Below are 23,069 nucleotides of genomic sequence, written 5' to 3'. Positions count from 1 at the left end.
GGGTGTGAGTGACGCTATGCCCTGCATGGTGTGTGAGTGGCGCTATGCACTGCATGGGGTGTGAGTGGCACTATGCCCTGTATGGGGTGTGAGTGGCACTATGCCCTGTATGGGGTGTGAGTGGCGCTATGCACTGTATGGGGTGTGAGTGACGCTATGCACTGTATGGGGTGCGAGTTAAGCTATGCACTGTATGGGTTGTGAGTTAAGCTATGCACTGTATGGGGTGTGAGTGGCGCTATGCACTGTATGGGGTGTGAGTTACGCTATGCACTGTATGGGGTGTGAGTGGCGCTATGCACTGTATGGGGTGTGAGTGGCGCTATACACTGTATGGGTTGTGAGTTAAGCTACGCACTGTATGGGGTGTGAGTGGCGCTGTGCACTGTATGGGGTGTGAGTGGCGCTATGCACTCTATGGGGTGTGAGTTACGCTATGCACTGTATGGGGTGTGAGTTACGCTATGCACTGTATGGGGTGTGAGTTACGCTATGCACTGTATGGGGTGTGAGTTACACTATGCACTGCATGGGGTGTGAGTGACGCTATGCACTGCATGGGGTGTGAGTGACGCTATGCACTGTATGGGGTGTGAGTGACGCTACGCACTGTATGGGGTGTGAGTTACGCTATGCACTGTTTGGAGTGTGAGTTACGCTATGCACTGTATGGGGTGTGAGTGGCGCTATGCACTGTATGGGGTGTGAGTTACGCTATGCACTGTATGGAGTGTGAGTGGCGCTATGCACTGTATGGGGTGTGAGTGGCGCTATGCACTGTATGGAGTGTGAGTTACGCTACGCACTGTATGGGGTGTGAGTGGCGCTGTGCACCGTATGGGGTGTGAGAGGCGCTATGCACTGTATGGTGTGTGAGTGGCGCTATGCACTGTATGGAGTGTAAGTTACGCTACGCACTGTATGGTGTGTGTGTGTGGCGCTATGCACTGTATGGGGTGTGAGTTACGCTACGCACTGTACTGTATGGGGTGTTAGTGGCGCTATGCACTGTATGGGGTGTCAGTGGCGCTATGCGCTGTATGGGGTGTGAGTGGCGCTATGCGCTGTATGGGGTGTGAGTGGCGCTATGCACTGTATTGTTAACATTTACCACTGTCTAGCAGTATCTCTGGCGTAACCTGGACTCATTTACTACCAATCCCACCACATGTAAAGGCATATACTACACTTGGGGCATATACTACACTTAACGAGCTAGGTGTATCCTGCATATGTACACGGCCAGCTCAGCGAGACAGGCGGAATGAACTATACATGCGCTCTTCAACCTCCAAAAAGCACCTGAGACTTTCACATACATAATATTATAATATATCTCTCTATAGGTCGGCACCGCAGATTGTGAAGAGGTGAAAAAATAAGATTTTACTCACCGGTAAATCTATTTCTCGTAGTCCGTAGTGGATGCTGGGACTCCGTAAGGACCATGGGGATTAGCGGCTCCGCAGGAGACTGGGCACAACTAAAGAAAGCTTTAGGACTACCTGGTGTGCACTGGCTCCTCCCACTAAGACCCTCCTCCAGACCTCAGTTAGGATACTGTGCCCGGAAGAGCTGACACAAATAGGAAGGATTTTGAATCCCGGGTAAGACTCATACCAGCCACACCAATCACACCGTATAACTCGTGATACTATACCCAGTTAACAGTGTGAAATATAACTGAGCCACTCAACAGATGGCTCAACAATAACCCTTTAGTTAGGCAATAACTATAAACAAGTATTGCCGACAATCCGCACTTGGGATGGGCGCCCAGCATCCACTACGGACTACGAGAAATAGATTTACCGGTGAGTAAAATCTTATTTTCTCTGACGTCCTAAGTGGATGCTGGGACTCCGTAAGGACCATGGGGATTATACCAAAGCTCCCAAACGGGCGGGAGAGTGCGGATGACTCTGCAGCACCGAATGAGCAAACTCTAGGTCCTCCTCAGCCAGGGTATCAAACTTGTAGACTGTTGCAAAAATGTTTGAAACCGACCAAGTAACAGCTCGGCAAAGTTGTAAAGCCGAGACCCCTCGGGCAGCCGCCCAAGAAGAGCCCACTTTCCTCGTGGAATGGGCTTTTACAGATTTAGGGTGCGGCAGTCCAGCCGCAGCATGTGCAAGTTGAATCGTGCTACAGATCCAGCGAGCAATAGTCTGCTTAGAAGCAGGAGCACCCAGCTTGTTGGGTGCATACAGGATAAATAGCGAGTTAGTTTTCCTGACTCCAGCCGTCCTGGAAACATACTTTTCAGGGCCCTGACTACGTCCAGTAACTTGGAATCCTCCAAGTCCCAAGTAGCCGCAGGCACCACAATAGGTTGGTTCACATGAAAAACTGATACCACCTTAGGAAGGAATTGGGAACGAGTCCTCAATTCCGCCTTATCCATATAAAATACAGATAAGGGCTTTTGTATGACAAAGCCGCCAATTCTGATACACGCCTGGCCGACGCCACGGCCCACAGCATGACCACTTTCCACGCGAGGTATAGTAGCTCCACGGATTTAAGTGGCTCAACCCAATGCGACTTCAGGAAATCCAACACCACGTTGAGATCCCACGGTGCCACTTGAGGCACAAACGGGGCTGACTATGCAGCACTCCCTTAACAAAAGTCCGAACTTCAGGCAGTGAAGCCAGTTCTATTTTGGAAGAAAATCGATAGAGCCGAAATCTGGACCTTCATGGAACCCAATTTTAGGCCCATAGTCACCTCTGACTGTAGGAAGTGCAGAAATCGACCTAGCTGAAATTTCTCCTTTGGGGCCTTCCTGGCCTCACAGCACGCAACATATTTCCACCATATGCGGTGATAATGGTTTGCGTTCACTTCTTTCCTAGCTTTAAATAGCGTAGGGATAACTTCCCCCGGAATGCCCTTTTCCTTCAGGATCCGGCGTTCAACCGCCATGCCGTCAAACGCAGCCGCGGTACGTCTTGGAACAGACAGGCCCCCTGCTGCAGCAGGTCCTGTCTGAGCGGCAGAGGCCATGGGTCCTCTGAGATCATTTCTTGGAGTTCTGGTTACCAAGCTCTTCTTGGCCAACCCGGAACAATGAGTATAGTTCTTACTCCTCTCCTTCTTATTATTCTCATTACCCTGGGTAAGAGAGGCAGAGAAGGGAACACATACACCGACTGGTACACCCACGGTGTTACCAGAGCGTTCACAGCTATCGCCTGAGGGTCCCTTGACCTGGCGCAATATCTTTGTAGCTTTTTGTTGAGGCGGGACGCCATCATGTCCACCTGTGGCCTTTCCCAACGGTGTACAATCATTTGGAAAACTTCTGGATGAAGTCCCCACTCTCCCGGGTGGAGGTCGCGTCTTCTGAGAAAGTCTGCTTCTCAGTTGTCCACTCCGGGAATGAACACTGCTGACAGTGCTAACACATGATTTTCCGCCCATCGGAGAATCCTTGTGGCTTCTGCCATCGCCATCCTGCTTCTTGTGCCGCCCTGTCGGTTTACATGAGCGACCGCCGTGATGTTGTCTGACTGGATCAGCACCGGCCGGTGTTGAAGCAGGGGTCTAGCCTGACTTAGGGCATTGTAAATGGCCCTTAGTTCCAGAATATTTATGTGTATTGAAGTCTCCTGACTTTTCCATAGCCTTGGAGGTTTCTTCCCTGTGTGACTGCCCCCCAGCCTCGAAGGCTGGCATCCGTGGTCACCAGGACCCAGTCCTGTATGCCGAATCTGCGGCCCCCTAGAAGAGGAGCACTCTGCAGCCACCACAACAGCGACACCCTGGCCCTTGGAGACAGGGTTATCCGCCGATGCATCTGAAGATGCGACCCGGACCACTTGTCCAACAGATCCCACTGGAAAATCCTTGCATGGGACCTGGCGAATGGAATTTCTTCGTAAGAAGCTACCATCCTTCCCAGGGCTCGCGTGCATTGATGCACCGACACCTGTATACGTATTAGGAGGTCTCTGTCTAGAGAAGACAACTCCTTGGACTTCTCCTTCGGGAGAAACCCTTTTTATCCTGTTCTGTGTCCAGAACCATACCCAGGAACAGTAGACGCGTCGTAGGAACCAGCTGCGACTTTGGAATATTCAGAATCCAGCCGTGCTGTTGTAGCACTTCCCGAGATAGTGCTACTCCGCCGAACAACTGCTCCCTGGACCTCGCCTTTATAAGGAGATCGTCCAAGTACGGGATAATTATTTCGGCCATTACCTTGGTAAATACCTCGGTGCCGGGGACAGACCAACGGCAACGTCTGGAATTGGTAATGACAATCCTGTACCACAATTTTGAGGTACTCCTGGTGAAGAGGGTAAATAGGGACATGCAGGTAAGCATCCTTGATGTCCAGTGATACCATGAAATTCTCCAGGCTTGCAATAATCGCCCTGAGCGATACCATTTTGAACTTGAACCTTCGTATATAAGTGTTCAAGGCTTTCAATTTTAGAATGGGTCTCACCGAACCGTCTGGTTTCGGTACCACAACATTTTGGAATAGTAACCCCGGCCTTGTTGAAGGAGGGGTACCTTGATTTCACCTGCTGGAAGTACAGCTTGTGAATTGCCGCCAGTACTACCTTTCTCCGAGGGCAGCAGGCAAGGCTGATGTGAGGTAACGGCGAGGGGGAGTCGCCTCGAACTCCAGCCTGTATCCCTGTGATACTATTTGCAGAACCCAGGGATCCACCTGTGGGCAAGCCCACTGGTCCCTGAAGTTCCCGAGACGCGCCCCTACCGCACCTGTCTCCACCTGTGGAGCCCCAACGTCATGCGGTGGACTCAGAGGAAGCGGGGGAAGATTTTTGATCCTGGGAACTGGCTGCTGGTGCAGCTTTTTCCTTCTTCCCTTGTCTCTGTGCAGAAAGGAAGCGCCTTTGACCCGCTTGCTTTTCTGAAGCCGAAAGGACTGTACCTGAAAATACAGTGCTTTCTTAGGCTGTGAGGAAACCTGAGGTAAGAATTTTTCTTCCCAGCTGTTGCTGTGGATACGAGGTCCCAGAGACCATCCCCAAACAATTCCTCACCCTTATAAGGCAGAATCTCCATGTGCCTTTTATAGGCAGCATCACCTGTCCACTGACGGGTTTCTAATACCCTCCTGGCAGAATGGACATTGCATTAATTCTGGATGCCAGCCGGCAAATATCCCTCTGTGCATCCTTTATATCTAAGACGACGTCTTTAATATGCTCTATGTTAGCAAACTATTATCCCTGTCTTAGAGTATTAATATTATCTGACTGGGTATCAGACCACGCTGCAGCAGCACTATTTATGCTGAGGCAATTGCAGGTCTCAGTATATAACCTGAGTGTGTATATACAGACTTCAGGATAGCCTCCTGCTTTTTATCAGCAGGCTCCTTCAAGGTGGCCGTATCCTAAGACGGCAGTGCCACCTTTTTTGACAAACGTGTGAGCACCTTATCCACCCTAAGGGATATCTCCCAACGTGACCTATCCTCTGGCAGGAAAGGGTACGCCATCAGTAACTTTTTAGAAATTACCAGTTTCTTATCGGGGGAACCCACGCTACTTTACACACTTCATTCATTCATCTGATGGGGGAACAAAACACTGGCTGCTTTTTCTCCCCAAAAATAAAACCCCTTTTATGTGGTACTTGGGTTCATGTCAGAAATGCGTAACACATTTTTCATTGCCGAGATCATGTAACGGATGTTCCTAGTGGATTGTGTATATGTCTCAACCTCGTCGACACTGGAGTCAGACTCCGTGTCTACATCTGTGTCTGCCATCTGAGGTAACGGGCGCTTTTTTGAGCCCCTGATGGCCTTTGAGACGCCTGGGCAGGCGCGGGCTGAGAAGCCGGCTGTCCCGCAGCTGTTTTACGTCATCCAGCCTTCTATGTAAGGAGTTGACATTGTCGGTTAATACCTTCCACCTATCCATCCACTCTGGTGTCGGCCCCACAGGGGGCGACATCCCATTTATCGGCCTCTGCTCCACCTCCACGTAACCTTCCTCATCCCACATGTCGACACAGCCGTACCGACACACAGCACACACACCGGCAATGCTCTGACTGAGGACAGGACCCCACAAAGTCCTTTGGGGAGACAGAGAGAGAGTATGCCAGCACACACCAGAGCGCTATATAATGCAGGGATTAACACTATAACTGAGTGATTTTTCCCCCAATAGCTGCTTGTATAAACAATATTGCGCCTAAATTTAGTGGCCCCCCCCCTCTCTTTTTAACCCTTTGAGCCTGAAAACTACAGGGGAGAGCCTGGGGAGCTGTCTTCCAGCTGCACTGTGAAGAGAAAATGGCGCCAGTGTGCTGAGGGAGATAGCTCCGCCCCTTTTTCGCAGACTTTTCTCCCGCTTTTTTATGGATTCTGGCAGGGGTATTTATCACATATATAGCCTCTGTGGCTATATATTGAGATGATTTTGCCAGGCAAGGTGTTTATATTGCTGCTCAGGGCCCCCCCCCCCAGCGCCCTGCACCCATCAGTGACCGGAGTGTGAGGTGTGCATGAGGAGCAATGGCGCACAGCTGCAGTGCTGTGCGCTACCTTGGTGAAGACTGAAGTCTTCTGCCGCCGATTTTCCGGAACACTTCTTGCTTCTGGCTCTGTAAGGGGACCGGCGGCGCGGCTCCGGGACCGAACATCAACGGCCGGATCCATGCGGTCGATCCCTCTGTAGCTAATGGTGTCCAGTAGCCTAAGAAGCCCAAGCTACCACCAGTTAGGTAGGTTCGCTTCTTCTCCCCTTAGTCCCTCGCTGCAGTGAGTCTGTTGCCAGCAGATCTCACTGTAAAATAAAAAACCTAAAAATAAGAATTTACTTACCGATAATTCTATTTCTCGGAGTCCGTAGTGGATGCTGGGGTTCCTGAAAGGACCATGGGGAATAGCGGCTCCGCAGGAGACAGGGCACAAAAAAGTAAAGCTTTTACCAGATCAGGTGGTGTGCACTGGCTCCTCCCCCTATGACCCTCCTCCAGACTCCAGTTAGGTACTGTGCCCGAACGAGAAGGGTGCAATCTAGGTGGCTCTCCTAAAGAGCTGCTTAGAGAAAGTTTAGCTTAGGTTTTTTACTTTACAGTGAGTCCTGCTGGCAACAGGATCACTGCAACGAGGGACTTAGGGGAGAAGTAGTGAACTCACCTGCGTGCAGAGTGGATTTGCTGCTTGGCTACTGGACACTAGCTCCAGAGGGACGATCACAGGTACAGCCTGGATGGTCACCGGAGCCGCGCCGCCGGCCCCCTTGCAGACGCTGAAGAGAGAAGAGGTCCAAAATCGGCGGCTGAAGACTCCTCAGTCTTCTTAAGGTAGCGCACAGCACTGCAGCTGTGCGCCATTTTCCTCTCAGCACACTTCACACAACAGTCACTGAGGGTGCAGAGCGCTGGGGGGGGCGCTCTGAGAGGCAAATAAAAACCTTATTAGAGGCAAAAAATACCTCACATATAGCCCACAGAGGCTATATGGAGATATTTAACCCCTGCCTAACTTCAAAAATAGCGGGAGACGAGCCCGCCGAAAAAGGGGCGGGGCCTATCTCCTCAGCACACAGCGCCATTTTCTCTCACAGAAAAGCTGGAGAGAAGGCTCCCAGGCTCTCCCCTGCACTGCACTACAGAAACAGGGTTAAAACAGAGAGGGGGGGCACTGATTTTGGCGATATTGTATATATATAAAAGATGCTATAAGGGAGAAACACTTATATAAGGTTGTCCCTATATAATTATAGCGTTTTTGGTGTGTGCTGGCAGACTCTCCCTCTGTCTCCCCAAAGGGCTAGTGGGTCCTGTCCTCTGTCAGAGCATTCCCGGTGTGTGTGCTGTGTGTCGGTACGTGTGTGTCGACATGTATGAGGACGATGTTGGTATATATATATGATATACTTTCTTTCTAGGAGCTCAGGAGAGCCCCTAGTGTGCATCCAGCTCAGCCGGGCACAAGAATCTAACTGAGGTCTGGAGGAGGGTCTTGGTGGGAGGAGCCAGTGCACACCAGGTAGTCCTAAAGCTTTCTTTAGTTGTGCCCAGTCTCCTGCGGAGCCGCTAATCCCCATGGTCCTTACGGAGTCCCAGCATCCACTTAGGATGTCAGAGAAATCAAAAAATAAAGACTCTATACAACAAATCGTCAAACAGAAAGAGATTGTCCCACAGATATTGGACATAATGACGAGGAGCATACAGTATACAGTATACACAGGTGTTTCTACGGTACTATGCATATGCGCTGTAATCCAGAACGACAAGGGGTCTTTACACTTAGGGGGGAGATTCAACTGTTTCTAGCTCCCATAGTTTCCAACTAAACTGCACAGGAGCTATTCAATTGTATACGCAACCAGCCCCTTTCTGGCGTGTGAAGTTATATTATCACGGCAGGCAGCTTCTCCTGCGCTAGGTGCCGGGTGCGCTGCAGTTACGACCCCCAAAGACCTACTTTACTCCCAGCATCAACATCATCCAGCCACTACCGGTTCCTAGCGTAGAACGCAGCTGCTGGAGCTGATCACAGAGAGGACGGACCAGTGCAGAGGACTGGAGGGAAGTATTAGGGACGGATGGGGCTAGTTATGATCACCAGGCCTGCATCATCTCTTCCTATATATACCCGGTTGCTGGTTTCCCAGGTTCCATCATTTCATAAAAGATATAGGGGCGAATTCAGACCTGATCGGTGCTCTGCGTTTTCGCACAACAGCGATCAGGCCTGAACGGCGCATGCGTCGGCGCATGGCAGACCGCTGTCTGACAGCTGATTGACAGGCAGAGGCGGTCACTGGGCGGGAGGGGACGGGCCGGCGGCGTTCAGCTGCCGTTTAGGGGGCGCGGCCCGGGCAACACACGCGCGCCTTGAGCGTTGGGGGGTGAGACGCGGCGGCTGTGTGACGTCACACACAGCCTTTGTGACCCGGGCTGCAATGAGTAGCTCCCTGCCAGCGCATAGGAGCTGCGCTGGCTGGGAGCTACACTTCCAGTATGTAAGCATCTCCGCCATGCGATGCTTTTGTACCTGTGCAGGGAGGAAGGGGGTCGGCCCTGACATGCGGGGTGGACTAGCCCTGTGCTGGGCATCCCCCCGCATGTCAGGGAAGCTGATCATAGTGACGATCAGGTCTGAATCCCCCCCCCCATTAAACACTTTCTCTGCAAAGTAATTTCTGTTGCAATGAAGTGTAACATTCTTACTCGTATAGGTCTCATATGGTTTTCTTATTGCATACATTATAGCGCTCGTCTGCTTGTTTACAAAGTCACTGATGGATTGTCGACAGTGACATGTTGCCGATAGAATGCCGACAGACGATGTTTGGCCGATTTTAGAGTTAGTCTGCGGTTAGGTTCAGGCATACTCCCCTCCGGAATGGAGATCCGCATGGTCACCACGCCATCTGTCGACATTCCAAATACTGACACTCTGGCAATGTCAACATTATGCAAGTGTGAGCATTTGCATGTGGACCGCCCAACCATGTCAACATCCTGAACGTCAACTAATTTGACCACGCCCATTTATACTACGATAGTACATACACGGATATGGTCCCTGGTATCTGTGATAATGCGCTGGACTACGCTCTATGGCTGCATCATTAGATTGTAAGCTCCATGTGCTCACGTCACAGTCAGCCCTGGGTGATATGTCAGCAGCGGTATAATGTATAGAGAAGAAGCCCGTTCCGCTGCGGAGACTGCGCAGTAAACGCTCGGCCAGAACAGCCGTCAGTCATGACGGGAGATCGACAGGAGTCAGACAAGGAAATGTTCTGAGGTGGGAATAAGGGCAAACGCCAGGTTACTGCCCCACCGTCTGCTGCTACTATCTGCTATTGTTTGGGGTCCCCCATTATTACAGGACACTCCCATTGTCTCTGGGGTAATTATTAGGGTGTGCTAGTAATCATTAGGACATGAGGTCTCCACTATCCCAAGCTGTAATTATATTGGTGCAAGATATCATTTCAGTTTGGGAGGGTCTCATCCAGGGCTGACAGACAGACAGAGGGGGAGAGAGAGAGAGGGTCTCATCCAGGACTGACAGACACAGGGGGAGAGAGGGTCTCATCCAGGACTGACAGACACAGGGGGAGAGAGGGTCTCATCCAGGACTGACAGACACAGGGGAAGAGAGGGTCTCATCCAGGACTGACAGACAGAGGGGGATGAGGGTCTCATCCAGGACTGACAGACAGAGGGGAAGAGAGAAGGTCTCATCCAGGACTGACAGAGAGAGGGATAGAGAGGGTCTCATCCAGGACTGACAGACAGACAGACAGACAGAGGGGAAGAGAGAGGGTCTCATCCAGGACTGACAGACAGAGGGGAAGAGAGAGGGTCTCATCCAGGACTGACAGACAGAGGGGAAGGGAGAGGGTCTCATCCAGGACTGACAGACAGAGGGGAAGAGAGAGGGTCTCATCCAGGACTGACAGACAGAGGGGGAGAGGGTCTCATCCAGGACTGACAGACAGAGGGGGAAAGGGTCTCATCCAGGACTGACAGACAGAGGTGGGTGAGGGTCTCATCCAGGACTGACAGACAGAGGGGAAGAGAGAAGGTCTCATCCAGGACAGACAGAGAGAGGGATAGAGAGGGTCTCATCCAGGACTGACAGACAGACAGAGGGGAAGAGAGAGGGTCTCATCCAGGACTGACAGACAGAGGGGAAGAGAGAGGGTCTCATCCAGGACTGACAGACAGAGGGGAAGAGAGAGGGTCTCATCCAGGACTGACAGACAGAGGGGAAGAGAGAGGGTCTCATCCAGGACTGACAGACAGAGGGGAAGAGAGAGGGTCTCATCCAGGACTGACAGACAGAGGGGAAGAGAGAGGGTCTCATCCAGGACTGACAGACAGAGGGGAAGAGAGAGGGTCTCATCCAGGACTGACAGACAGAGGGGAAGAGAGAGGGTCTCATCCAGGACTGACAGACAGAGGGGAAGACAGAGCGTCTCAACCAGGACTGACAGACAGAGGGGGAGAGAGAGTGTCTCATCCAGGACTGACAGACAGAGGTGGGTGAGGGTCTCATCCAGGACTGACAGACAGAGGGGAAGAGAGAAGGTCTCATCCAGGACTGACAGAGAGAGGGATAGAGAGGGTCTCATCCAGGACTGACAGACAGACAGACAGAGGGGAAGAGAGAGGGTCTCATCCAGGACTGACAGACAGAGGGGAAGAGAGAGGGTCTCATCCAGGACTGACAGACAGAGGGGAAGAGAGAGGGTCTCATCCAGGACTGACAGACAGAGGGGGGTGAGGGTCTCATCCAGGCCGGACGGACAGGGAAGGGGCGGCCTGTGCAGGGAGTGGAGCCTGGGAATCCCCCTCATGCTCCCACTGGCCGTATTGTCTGGGTTCACGGGGTGTAGCTGCGGGAGAGAAGAGGGATTCAGCCCCCGGGCTGCCCCGTTACCTGCTGATCTTCTGGGCGAAGGCTCTGCGCTCGGCCATGTCCGCGGCCTCAGAGGCTGCGACTCCCGGCGAAGGGAGGATGTGGATACTGGGAACGCTGTGCGCGCCGCTTCGGGGGATTACGGCGGCCTGGTACCGTAATGTCTTAAGGACTGGGTAGTGATAGGCTGGGCACCGTAATGCCTGGAGCACTGGGTAGTGATGTGGGTACCGTAATGCCTTGAGGACTTAGTAATTAAAGTCAGTGCTAAGAGCACCGGGTAAGGATAGGCTAGGTACCGTAATGTCTAGAAAACTGGGTAATCATAGGGGACCAAAATATGTTCACACAACTCATTAAAACATCATAACTATGTTATAATAAAATAGATACACTTAGAATTTTATATTATATTATTATTATTATTATTATATTTTCTTCACACCAACATGTATGATACAAAATAAAAACCTAAATAACATTCATCATGCAGTAATGCAATAATATTTGGTCTATCTCTCTAGCAGGGCATCCTCTCCTCTGATACTGTTCCGCTCCTCATACAGACATCATTCAGATAGTTATCTGTACATTTTATTATAGGCTTCTGTACTTCCAAAGCCCCCTCATTGTGGATCTATTGTCTGACCCCTACTCTTCTTTTCAGCCATGTCTTTATATAATCAGGCTTCACTTTCTTTCCTTTGCAACTAGACACAGTTGTCACCCACGCAGAGAGCACTGTAAACAGGTATCAAATTCCAGGGCAATATGAAAAGGGAGAGAAGCTGTGTCTGGTGATGTAAATGCAAGGCTGAAAAGCACAGAAGGAAGCTGCGTTTGCTCCAGCTGCATTTTTTTGTTCCGGTTTTATTGCTGCTTGAATGATAGAAAATAAAAAGTTGCAGAATACATATAATTATTGTGTAATAGTCTGTGTGCCCAGCCCTGCCCAGCCATATCTATGGGCACAGTTCCCTTAAACTAAGACGGTAACCTGGCCAGTCCCTGAGGCCACCCTCCGCCATTGTGTCTCCATGTGTAATAAAGCATTGATCGTACAGTGAGTACACAGATTAGCACAAAGCAGCAGGGTTACACAATGTTTTATGTAATAACACTCAGCACAGAGCAGCCATTGAAAGTAAGGACAAGAGTAAACACACAGGGGAATAAGTGTGATTTATACTGGGAAAGGATCAGAACAGTGCGGACTAATAAGCCTGGACTGGGGAGAGAGAGAGAGAGAGACTCAAACTACCACAATCATTCCAAAGCAATGGCTGGGAAAGCACAGCTCTTGTTTCAGGGCTAACAGTACAGGGAGAGGCAGCTGAAGTTGCATGTTTCCCAAGGCTACATCTTGGGTTCGGTACAAATTGCCGCCACCCTGGATGCTGAATATCAATATGCCGACATCGGCCTCCCAAGCAGTAGAATGCCGGCAGGGGTGCTAACGCAACGAAGCCCCTTGCGGGATTGCTGCACTCACCACGCTGCGGGCTCGGTGGCGAGCGACACATTCTATTTATTATTATTATTATTATAATCCTTTATATGGCGCCACAAGGGTTCCGCAGCGCCCAATTACAGGGTACATATGCACATAAAAAAAAGGAAAACAGTGACTTACAGTTGAAGACAATATAGGACAAGTACAGGGTAACTAAACATAACTACATCAGTAGACGACATAGAGATACGTTTCAAGGTGGCCAAAAAACTGCGGGATTTGGGCAGTTGAGGATTATTATAGTAAGAAAAGGATAAGTACATGAGGGAAGAGGGCCCTACTTGTGAGAGCTTACATTCTAAAGGGGAGGGGCAGACAGACAGGGGTGATACAGATGGGGTAGATCGAGCGTGGGACAGAGGGTTAGGATGAGATTTGGCTGGGTTTGGTGAAGAAGTGGGTCTTGAGAGCCCGTTTGAAGTTCTGTAGAGAGGTGGAGAGTCTGAAGGGGAGAGGTAAAGAATTCCAGAGAAGTGGTGCAGCACGTGAAAAATCTTGGAGGTAGGAGTGGGAGGAAGTAATCATAAGGCAGGAGAGTCTGCGTGCATTAGCAGAGTGAAGAGGACGGGTGAGAGTGTAAAGGGAGATAAGGTCAGAGATGTAAATGGGAGAGGAGTCGGTGAGGGCTTTGTAGGTGAGTGTGAGAAGTTTGAATTGGATTCTGAAAGGGAAGGGGAGCCAGTGAAGGTCTTGTAGGAGAGGGAAGGTGAACGTAGTACGTTTGGTGAGGAAGATGAGACAGGCAGCAGCATTGAGGATAGATTGGAGTGGAGAGAGGTAATTGTCAGGGAGGCCAGTCAGGAGGAGATTACAGTAGTCCAGTCTGGAAATAAGCAGTGAGTGGATGAGGGTCTCAGTGGCATCCTGGGTGAGGAAGGGTCTGATCCTGGAGATGTTTTTGAGATGAAAACGGCAGGTTTGCGAGAGGTGCTAAATGTGTGGTCTGAAGAAGTCAAGGATTACGCCAATACAGCGCACTTGGGGGCTGGAGGAGATAGTAGTGCCATCAATGGATAATGAGATTGTGGGAGGTGAGGTTATGCGGGAGGGAGGGAAGATGATCAGCTCAGTCTTAGACATGTTGAGTGTAAGAAAGCGCTGGGACATCCAGGAAGAGATAGCAGAGAGACAGTTGGATACACGAGTGAGGAGAGCCGGGGAGAGGTAGATTTGAGTGTCATCAGCATAGAGATGATATTGGAAGGTAAAAGAACTAATGAGTTCACCTAAAGAGGACGTATAGAGAGAGAAAAGGAGAGGACCAAGAACAGAACCTTGGGGGACACTAACAGTTAGTGAAAGTGGGGGGGGGGTAGCATCATGAGAGGACAACCATAGAGGGGGAATCACCTACCTCGCCGGTATACCGGCGGCAGTATGGTGCCCCTGTCAGGATCCCGACGAGCGGAATGCTAACCACATACCGGTAAATACATATATAATACATATGACTGTTTCGCTTTGCTATGTTTAAGGCCAGATCTAGTTTATTCAAATGAAACAAGTTCTCCAGTTTGTGCTGGGGCGTTAGCACCTTCCTGCATGTCTGGTGAGAGCACCCCCCAAATTCACATTGTTTGGGGGGTTTAAAATTGATGATCTTGTGGGTGGGACAGTCATTCCCATTGGTCCATTAAATTTGGGAACCGTGGTATAAATACCAGGTGTTGTATAAAAGATATATAGTGTCTAGGTAAATAGTAATTAGGTTAACGCCATATTGTCGACATGCATCAGTTCGATTAGGTCAAAAGGTCAACAGGTAACAGCAAGACAGAGGGTAAGGTCGTTCGACATGTACAATTGGTCGACATGGTTTAAAGGTCAACATGACAATGGCCGATGCACAAATAGTCGACAAGAGTTTTTTTTGTTTGTTTTTTTTTTGGGGGGGGGGGTCTGGGTGTCATTTTGTACGTATTATCATATATTACCATAATTGCTCGCTTCACTCGCCGCGCTTCATAGTCTACAAATAACTTGTCTCAATCATTTGTGTGTCGACTCTTGTCATGTTGACCTTTTGAACCTGTCGACCTTAAGCACTGTGATAGTTAGATAGTTTATGAGGTTGAAAAAATAGGATTTTAATTACCTACCAGTAAATCCTTTTCTTGTAGTCCGTAGAGGATGCTGGGGTCCACATTAGTACCATGGGGTATAGAAGGGTCCACCAGGAGCCATTGGCACTTTAAGAGTTTAACAATGTGGGCTGGCTCCTCCCTCTATGCCCCTCCTACCAGACTCAGTCTAGAAACTGTGCCCGAGGAGACGGACATCTTGGAGAGAAGGATTTTACACAGATAGTGGCGAGATTCATACCAGCTCACACATACAAGGCAAACCAAGCTAACCAGTCCGAAACTCAGCAACCGCTGCAATCTTACTTAACAATGCAGTACTCAACTAAAAACAAAGTTGTACTGAACCAGATAACCACTACAGGAAAACGAAGCACTGGGCGGGCGCCCAGCATCCTCCACGGACTACGAGAAAAGGACTTACCGGTAGGTAATTAAAATCCTATTTTCTCTTACGTCCTAGAGTATGCTGGGGTCCACATTAGTACCATGGGGATGTACCAAAGCTCCCAGAACGTGGAGGGAGAGCACGGAGGCTCCTGCAGAACCTATTGACCAAACTTAAGGTCCTCAGACGCCAAAGTATTGAACTTGTAGAACTTTGCGAACGTGTTCAACTCCGACCAAGTAGCTGCTCGGCAGAGTTGCAAAGCCGGGACACCCCGGGCAGCCGCCCAGGAAGAACTCACCTTACGAGTAAAGTGGGCCTTAACAGACGTATGACACGGCAAGCCTGCCGTAGAATACGCATGCTGGATAGTGAATCTGATCCAGTGAGAGATCATCTGCTTAGAAGCAGGACACCCAATTTTCTTGGGATCATACAGGACAAACAGAGAGTCTGATTTTCTGTGACGAGCAGTCCTCCTCACATAGATTTTTAGAGCCCTCACAACATCTAAGGACTTTGATGAAATTGAGGGGTCAGTTGCAACTGGCACCACAATAGGCTGGTTGATATGAAATGCCGACACAACCTTTGGAAGAAACTGCTGACGTGTCCGAAGCTCAGCTCTATCTTCATGGTAGATCAAGTATGGGCTTTTACATGACAAAGCTCCCAACTCCGACACACGTCTAGCAGAAGCTAAGGCTAACAAAGTGACAGCCTTCACGTGAGAAACTTGACCTCAACCTCCTGTAGAGGTTCAAACCAGTCCGACTGGAGGAACTGCAACACCATGTTAAGAACCCAGGGCGCCGTAGGAGGTACAAAGGGAGGTTGGATTTGCAGAACTCCCTTCAAAAAAGTCTGAACCTCAGGGAGGGCAGCCAACTGTTTCTGGAAGAAAATGGATAGGGCCGAAAATTGGACCTTTATGGATCCTAACCTCAGGCCCATATCCACACCTGCTTGCAGGAAGAGGGGAAAATGTCCCAGTTGAAACTCCACCGTAAGAAACTTCTTGGACTCACACCAAGATACATATTTTTTCCAAATACGATGGTAATGTTTAGACGTTACTCCTTTCCTAGCCTGTATCAGGGTAGGAATAACCTTGTTCGGAATGCCCACCCAAGCTAGTATCTGGCGTTCAACCTCCATGCCGTCAAACGTAGCCGTGGTAAGTCTTGATAGGCGAATGGCCCCTGTTGCAGCAGGTCCTCCCAAAGAGGAAGAGGCCTCGGCTCTTCTAGCAGTAGATCCAAAGGATCCACGTACCAAGACTGTCTTGGCCTGTCTAGAGCAATGAGGATCGCTTGAACCCTTGTTCTCCTTATGAGCTTTAGCACTCTTGGAATGAGAGGGAGTGGCGGAAACGCATACACCGACTGGAAAACCCACGGAGTCACTAGGGCGTCCACCGCCACTGCTTGCGGGTCCCTCGACCTGGAACAATATCGCCAAAGCTTCTTGTTGAAGCCAATGCGTGTATTTCTGCCAAGAGGATGATTCTTGCTACCTCTGACATTGCAGCTCTGCTCTTCGTTCCACCCTGTCGGCTTATGTAAGCCACTGTCGTTACATTGTCCAACTGCACTTGAATGACCCGATTTCTCAGAAGATGGGCCGCTTGGAGAAGACCGTTGTATACGGCTCTTAGTTCCAGAATGTTTATTGGCAGGCCGGCTTCCAGACTTGACCACCTTCCTTGGAAGGTTTCCCCTTGAGTGACTGCGCCCCAGCCCCGAAGACTTGCATCTGTGGTTAGAAGGATCCAGTCCTGAATCCCAAACCTGCGGCTCTCCAGAAGGTGAGGTAATTGCAGCCACCAGAGGAGTGAAATCCTGGCCTTTGGCGACAGACATATTCTCTGGTGCATATGTAGATGGGATCCAGACCACTTGTCTAGGAGATCCAGTTGGAAGGACCGAGCATGAAACCTCCCGTACTGTAGAGCCTCGTCAGAGGCCACCATCTTTCCCAGAAGGGGAATGCACCGATGAACCGACACCCGGTCTGGCCTCAGGACATCCCGGATCATTGTTTGTATCACCAATGCTTTTTCCTCTGGAATAAACACCCTCTGCACTTCCGTGTCGAGGATCATTCCCAGAAAAGACAAACTCCTGGTTGGTTCCAAATGTGATTTTGGAAGATTCAGGATCCAACCGTGTTCCCTGAGCAGGTGGGTCGTGAGAAGAATGGACTGTACCAGCTTCTCCTTGGAAGATGCCTTTATCAGCAGATCGTCTAGATATGGAATTATGTTCACCCCCTGTATGCGGAGGAGAACCATCATTTCCGCCATCACCTTGGTGAATGAATACCCTCGGTGCTGTGGAGAGGCCAAATGGCAGGGCCCGGAACTGATTGTAACAGTCCAACAGTGCAAATCGGAGATAAGCTTGATGCGCTAGCCAACGCATCCTTGATATCCTGGGATACCAGGAATTCCCCCTCCTCCAGACCTGATATCACCGCCCTAAGAGACTCCATTTTGAACTTGAACTCCCTCAGAAAGGGGTTCAGTGATTTTAATTTCAGAATGGGCCTGACCAAACCATCCGGTTTCGGTACCACAAAAAGGTTCGAATAGTAACCCTTGCTTTGCATCTGTGGAGGAACTGGTACAATAACCTGTGCCTCCACCAACTTCTGGATGGCTCCCTGTAGGATAGCCTTGTCTGCCAGCAAAGCTGGTAAGCCTGATTTGAAGAGGGAGATCTCGAAATTCCAGCCGGTACCCCTGTGACACAATATCTTGTACCCAGGGATCCAGGCCAGACGACACCCAGACGTGACTGAAATGTCTGAGTCTCGCCCCCACCGGCCCTACCTCCAGGCCGCGCGGACCACCGTCATGCTGAGGACTTTGGCGTACCTGAAGTGGATTTCTGTTCCTGGGAACCAGCAGCAGGTTTCTTGGATTTTGGCCGACCTCCTCTAAAGAAGGTGTTGCTTTAGTAACCCGAAAGGACTATTAAGCAGCTGAAGAAAAAGTTTTTTTCGTGGCAGGTGCAGCTGAGGGAAGAGAAGGTGACTTAACCGCTGTAACTGTGGATATCCACGCATCCAACGCTTCCCCAAAGAGAGCCTGACCTGTGTAGGGTAGGGTCTCCACACCTCTCCTGGATTACGCGTCGGCACACCACTGGCGCAGCCACAGTCCTCGCCGAGCTGAGACAGACATGGAAGAAATTATTCCTGCAGCCATTGAACCCAGGTCCTTCATGGATTCCACCATAAATCCTGCAGAATCCTGAATGTTACGTAAAAACAAATCAACGTCACTTGTATCCATTGTATCCAAATCCTCAAGTAATGTGTCTGACCACTTTACTATAGCTTTGGAAATCCATGCACAGGCAATAGTAGGACGTAGTATCGCCCCCGAAGCAGTGTTTATAGATTTGAGCGTAGCATCAACTTTGCGATCAGCTGGCTCCTTTAAGGCGGTAGATCCTGGAACCGGTAAAACCACCTTTTTCGAGAGTCTGGCTGCAGACACATCCACTATGGACGGGTTTTCCTATTTTTTCCTATCATCCTCAGGGAAAGGGAAAGCAACCAGAACCCTTCTAGGAATCTGGAATTTTTTCTCCGGGTTTTCCCATGCATTTTCAAATATAGCATTTAATTCTTTGGATGCAGGGAAGGTTAGCGAGGCTTTCTTATTATCAGTGAAGTAAGCCTCCTCAACCTGTTCAGGAGTTGTATCAGCAATATTCAACACATCCCTTATAGCTTCTATCATCAACTGCACCCCTTTAGCAAGAGATGCGGCCCCCCTAAGCACATCCCCATCACCGCCTGCCGTATCAGAATCGGTATCCATGTCATCTTGCATAATCTGTGCAAGAGCACGTTTGTGGGGACCTACAGAGGGGGGTCCTGAGGTAACAGAACCGGACCAAACTGCCATAGAGTTCTGTAAAACCTGAGTTGCAGATTCATTCTGTGCAACCCTAGTAGAAATTTCAGACACCATAGATTTGAAAAAGGAAAGCCATTTAGGCTCCCTTGCTGGAATCTGCGCTAAACAGTGCAATCCTGATTACCTGGAATGAGATCATCCTGAGAGGACATATCCTCTGCAGCATATGACACAGAGTCCCTAGACAGAGCTAAAATGAGACCCCAAACACCACACACACACACACACACACACACCCACTATATACACACACACACACACACAGCGCTTTCAAGGTATAGGGAGACCCCAACCAGCGCTGACTGTGCACCTTAATAGGTTACACAGCCTGTATACAGCCTCCCCCCACACTTCTACAACCCCCTGGTACCGTAATAGATAGCTGGAGATGATATGGAGGGACAGCTCTTCACTGACAGCATCTCTGCAGGCAGGAAAATGGTGCTGAACGCTGCTGGGTCCGCTCTGGGGAGAAGCTCCGCCCCCTTAATGGCACTGTCTTCCCGCTCTTCTGAAGATTATACCGGCCTGAGGAATTGTGCTGGCAGCGATCCTGGGACCCTAACAGGCTTGGAGGTCAGTGTAGAGTGTAGGCACTGGCTACATACCCTGTTGCCGCCATCTTCACACCAGCCCCCTGTTTGCTGTGGGGGCCGGTGACTCACTCGCCACTGATCTTCTGGCTCTGTAAGGGAGGGGGGGGGGGGTGGCAAGCTGCCGGGGTGAGCACTCCCCTGTGGTGGGGAACGCTCAATCCCCTCAGGAGCTCAGTGTCCTGTCAGCAGAGATAGTGGCCCAGACCCTGCAGGGTGGACACTACCCCCCCCCCCCCCCTTAGTCCCACGAAGCAGGGAGGCTGTTGCCAGCAGCCTCCCTGTAAAAAGAGCTCCCCTAGCTTTGACCGGCTCCTCCGGGCACATTTTCTAAACTGAGTATGGTAGGAGGGGCATAGAGGGAGGAGTCAGCCCACACTGTTAAACTCTTAAAGTGCCAATGGCTCCTAGTGGACCCGTCTATACCCCATGGTACTAATGTGGACCCCAGCATCCTCTAGGACGTAAGAGAAAAGACCATTTGCCCATCGAGTTCAACCTATTGGTGTTCTCCTACTCTGTATTATTTTCAGGACTAGTTTTATCTGTTGATAGAGTCGGCCGTTGTGTTGTATTTCCTCATTTTATTATAACTATGGTGCGTGATCTATCCTCCATAACCCTGTATATCCTTATCCATTAGGAATTTGACTAGCCCAATCTTGAAAGTATTGACCGAGTCTGCCATTACTACTCTCTCAGGCAGGGGATTCCAAACTCGTATTGTCCTTACCGTGAAGAAAACCATTTTGCCTTTGTGCGGAATTTCCTCTACTCTAACCTAAGTGGATGTCCACGTGTCTTCTGTGTTGATCTTACCAGAAACAGATCCCCCGCAAGCTCAGTGTATTGTCCCCTTAAATATTTATAAATGTTGATCATGTCTCCACTTAATCTCCTCTTTTCCAGTGTAAACATGCCAAACCTTGCAAGCCTTTCCTGGTATTCCAGCGACTCCAACCCCTTAATTAGTTTGGTCGCCCGCCTCTGAACCTTTTCTAGTTCCAAGATATCCTTTTTCATCTTTTATCCTTTTGCACCTATCGACCTAACAAATATCAACCATATGGTGTCAACCTATCATCCGCAACCTGATTTTGGGGCTAATTCAGGTTGGATCGCAAATCGCATTCCAACTGGAATTATTACGATCGCCCCACAGGCGCATGCGCAGCGCCTGTCCTGCGCATGCACCCGCACTTTCTGCGGGGGGGGGGGGGGGGCGCAGAAAATAAGAATTTACTTACCGATAATTCTATTTCTCGGAGTCCGTAGTGGATGCTGGGGTTCCTGAAAGGACCATGGGGAATAGCTGCTCCGCAGGAGACAGGGCACAAAAAGTAAAGCTTTAGGATCAGGTGGTGTGCACTGGCTCCTCCCCCTATGACCCTCCTCCAAGCCTCAGTTAGGATACTGTGCCCGGACGAGCGTACACAATAAGGAAGGATTTTGAATCCCGGGTAAGACTCATACCAGCCACACCAATCACACTGTACAACCTGTGATCTGAACCCAGTTAACAGTATGATAACAGCGGAGCCTCTGAAAAGATGGCTCACAACAATAATAACCCGATTTTTGTAACTATGTACAAGTATTGCAGATAATCCGCACTTGGGATGGGCGCCCAGCATCCACTACGGACTCCGAGAAATAGAATTATCGGTAAGTAAATTCTTATTTTCTCTATCGTCCTAGTGGATGCTGGGGTTCCTGAAAGGACCATGGGGATAATACCAAAGCTCCCAAACGGGCGGGAGAGTGCGGATGACTCTGCAGCACCGAATGAGAGAACTCCAGGTCCTCCTTAGCCAGGGTATCAAATTTGTAGGATTTTACCAACGTGTTTGCCCCTGACTAAATAGCCGCTCGGCAAAGTTGTAAAGCCGAGACCCCTCGGGCAGCCGCCCAAGATAAGCCCACCTTCCTTGTGGAATGGGCATTTACATATTTTGGCTGTGGCAGGCCTGCCACAGAATGTGCAAGCTGAATTGTATTACACATCCAACTAGCAATAGTCTGCTTAGAAGCAAGAGCACCCAGTTTGTTGGGTGCATACAGGATAACAGCAAGTCAGTTTTCCTGACTCCAGCCGTCCTGGAACCTATATTTACAGGGCCCTGACAACATCTAGCAACCTGGAGTCCTCCAAGTCCCTAGTAGGCGCAAGGCACCAAAATAAGCTGGTTCAGGTGAAACACTGACACCACCTTAGGGAGAGAACTGGGGACGAGTCCGCAGCTCTGCCCTGTCCAAATGGACAACCAGATATGGGCTTTTTTGAGAAAAAAACCACCAATTTGACACTCGCCTGGTCCAGGCCAGGGCCAAGAGCATGGTCACTTTTCATGTGAGATGCTTCAAATCCACAGATTTGACTGGTTTTAAACCAATGTGATTTGAGGAATCCCAGAACTACGTTGAGATCCCACAGTGCCACTGGAGGCACAAAAGGGGGTTGTATATGCAATACTCCCTTGACAAACTTCTGGACTTCAGGAACTGAAGCCACTTCTTTCTGGAAGAAAATCGACAGGGCCGAAATTTGAACCTTAATGGACCCCAATTTGAGGCCCATAGACACTCCCGTTTGCAGGAAATGCAGGAATCGACCGAGTTGAAATTTCTTCGTGGGGCCTTTCTGGCCTCACACCACGCAACATATTTTTGCCACATGTGGTGATAATGTTGTGCGGTCACCTCCTTTCTGGCTTTGACCAGGGTAGGAATGACCTCTTCCGGAATGCCTTTTTCCCTTAGGATCCGGCGTTCCACCGCCATGCCGTCAAACGCAGCTGCGGTAAGTCTTGGAACAGACATGGTACTTGCTGAAACAAGTCCCTTCTTAGCGGCAGAGGCCACAAGTCCTCTGTGAGCATCTCTTGAAGTTCCGGGTACCAAATCCTTCTTGGCCAATCCGGAGCCATGAGTATAGTTCTTACTCCTCTACGTCTTATAAGTCTCAGTACCTTAGGTATGAGAAGCAGAGGATGGAACACATACACCGACTGGTACATCCATGGTGTTACCAGAACGTCCACAGCTATTGCCTGAGGGTCTCTTAACCTGGCGCAATACCTGTCCCGTTTTTTGTTCAGACGGCACGCCATCATGTCCACCTTTGGTATTTCCCAACGGTTTACAATCATGTGGAAAACTTCCCGATGAAGTTTCCAT

General features: G+C 50.0%; 1 protein-coding gene across 11 annotated transcripts in view; it reads right to left on the bottom strand.

Annotated features, from left to right (window-relative positions):
- The window catches only part of DOCK7 (dedicator of cytokinesis 7), a 274,293-nt gene extending 262,756 nt beyond the window's left edge, over positions 1 to 11,537 (bottom strand). For 5 of the 11 annotated variants that reach the window (XM_063939206.1, XM_063939208.1, XM_063939207.1 and 2 more), the window contains exon 1: positions 11,408 to 11,535. In XM_063939206.1, the coding sequence (XP_063795276.1) occupies positions 11,408 to 11,445 (38 nt within the window). In that variant the 5' untranslated portion in view covers positions 11,446 to 11,535. Of the gene's footprint in view, positions 1 to 11,407 lie in introns of all 11 variants that reach the window. The other 6 variants (XM_063939203.1, XM_063939205.1, XM_063939204.1 and 3 more) reach the window with 3 other exon arrangements.
- Positions 11,538 to 23,069: the final 11,532 nt, after the last annotated feature.

Source organism: Pseudophryne corroboree, chromosome 9 (assembly GCF_028390025.1).
Source record: "Pseudophryne corroboree isolate aPseCor3 chromosome 9, aPseCor3.hap2, whole genome shotgun sequence".
NCBI lineage: Eukaryota > Metazoa > Chordata > Amphibia > Anura > Myobatrachidae > Pseudophryne > Pseudophryne corroboree.
This window is presented reverse-complemented; position numbering and strand designations above follow the sequence as displayed.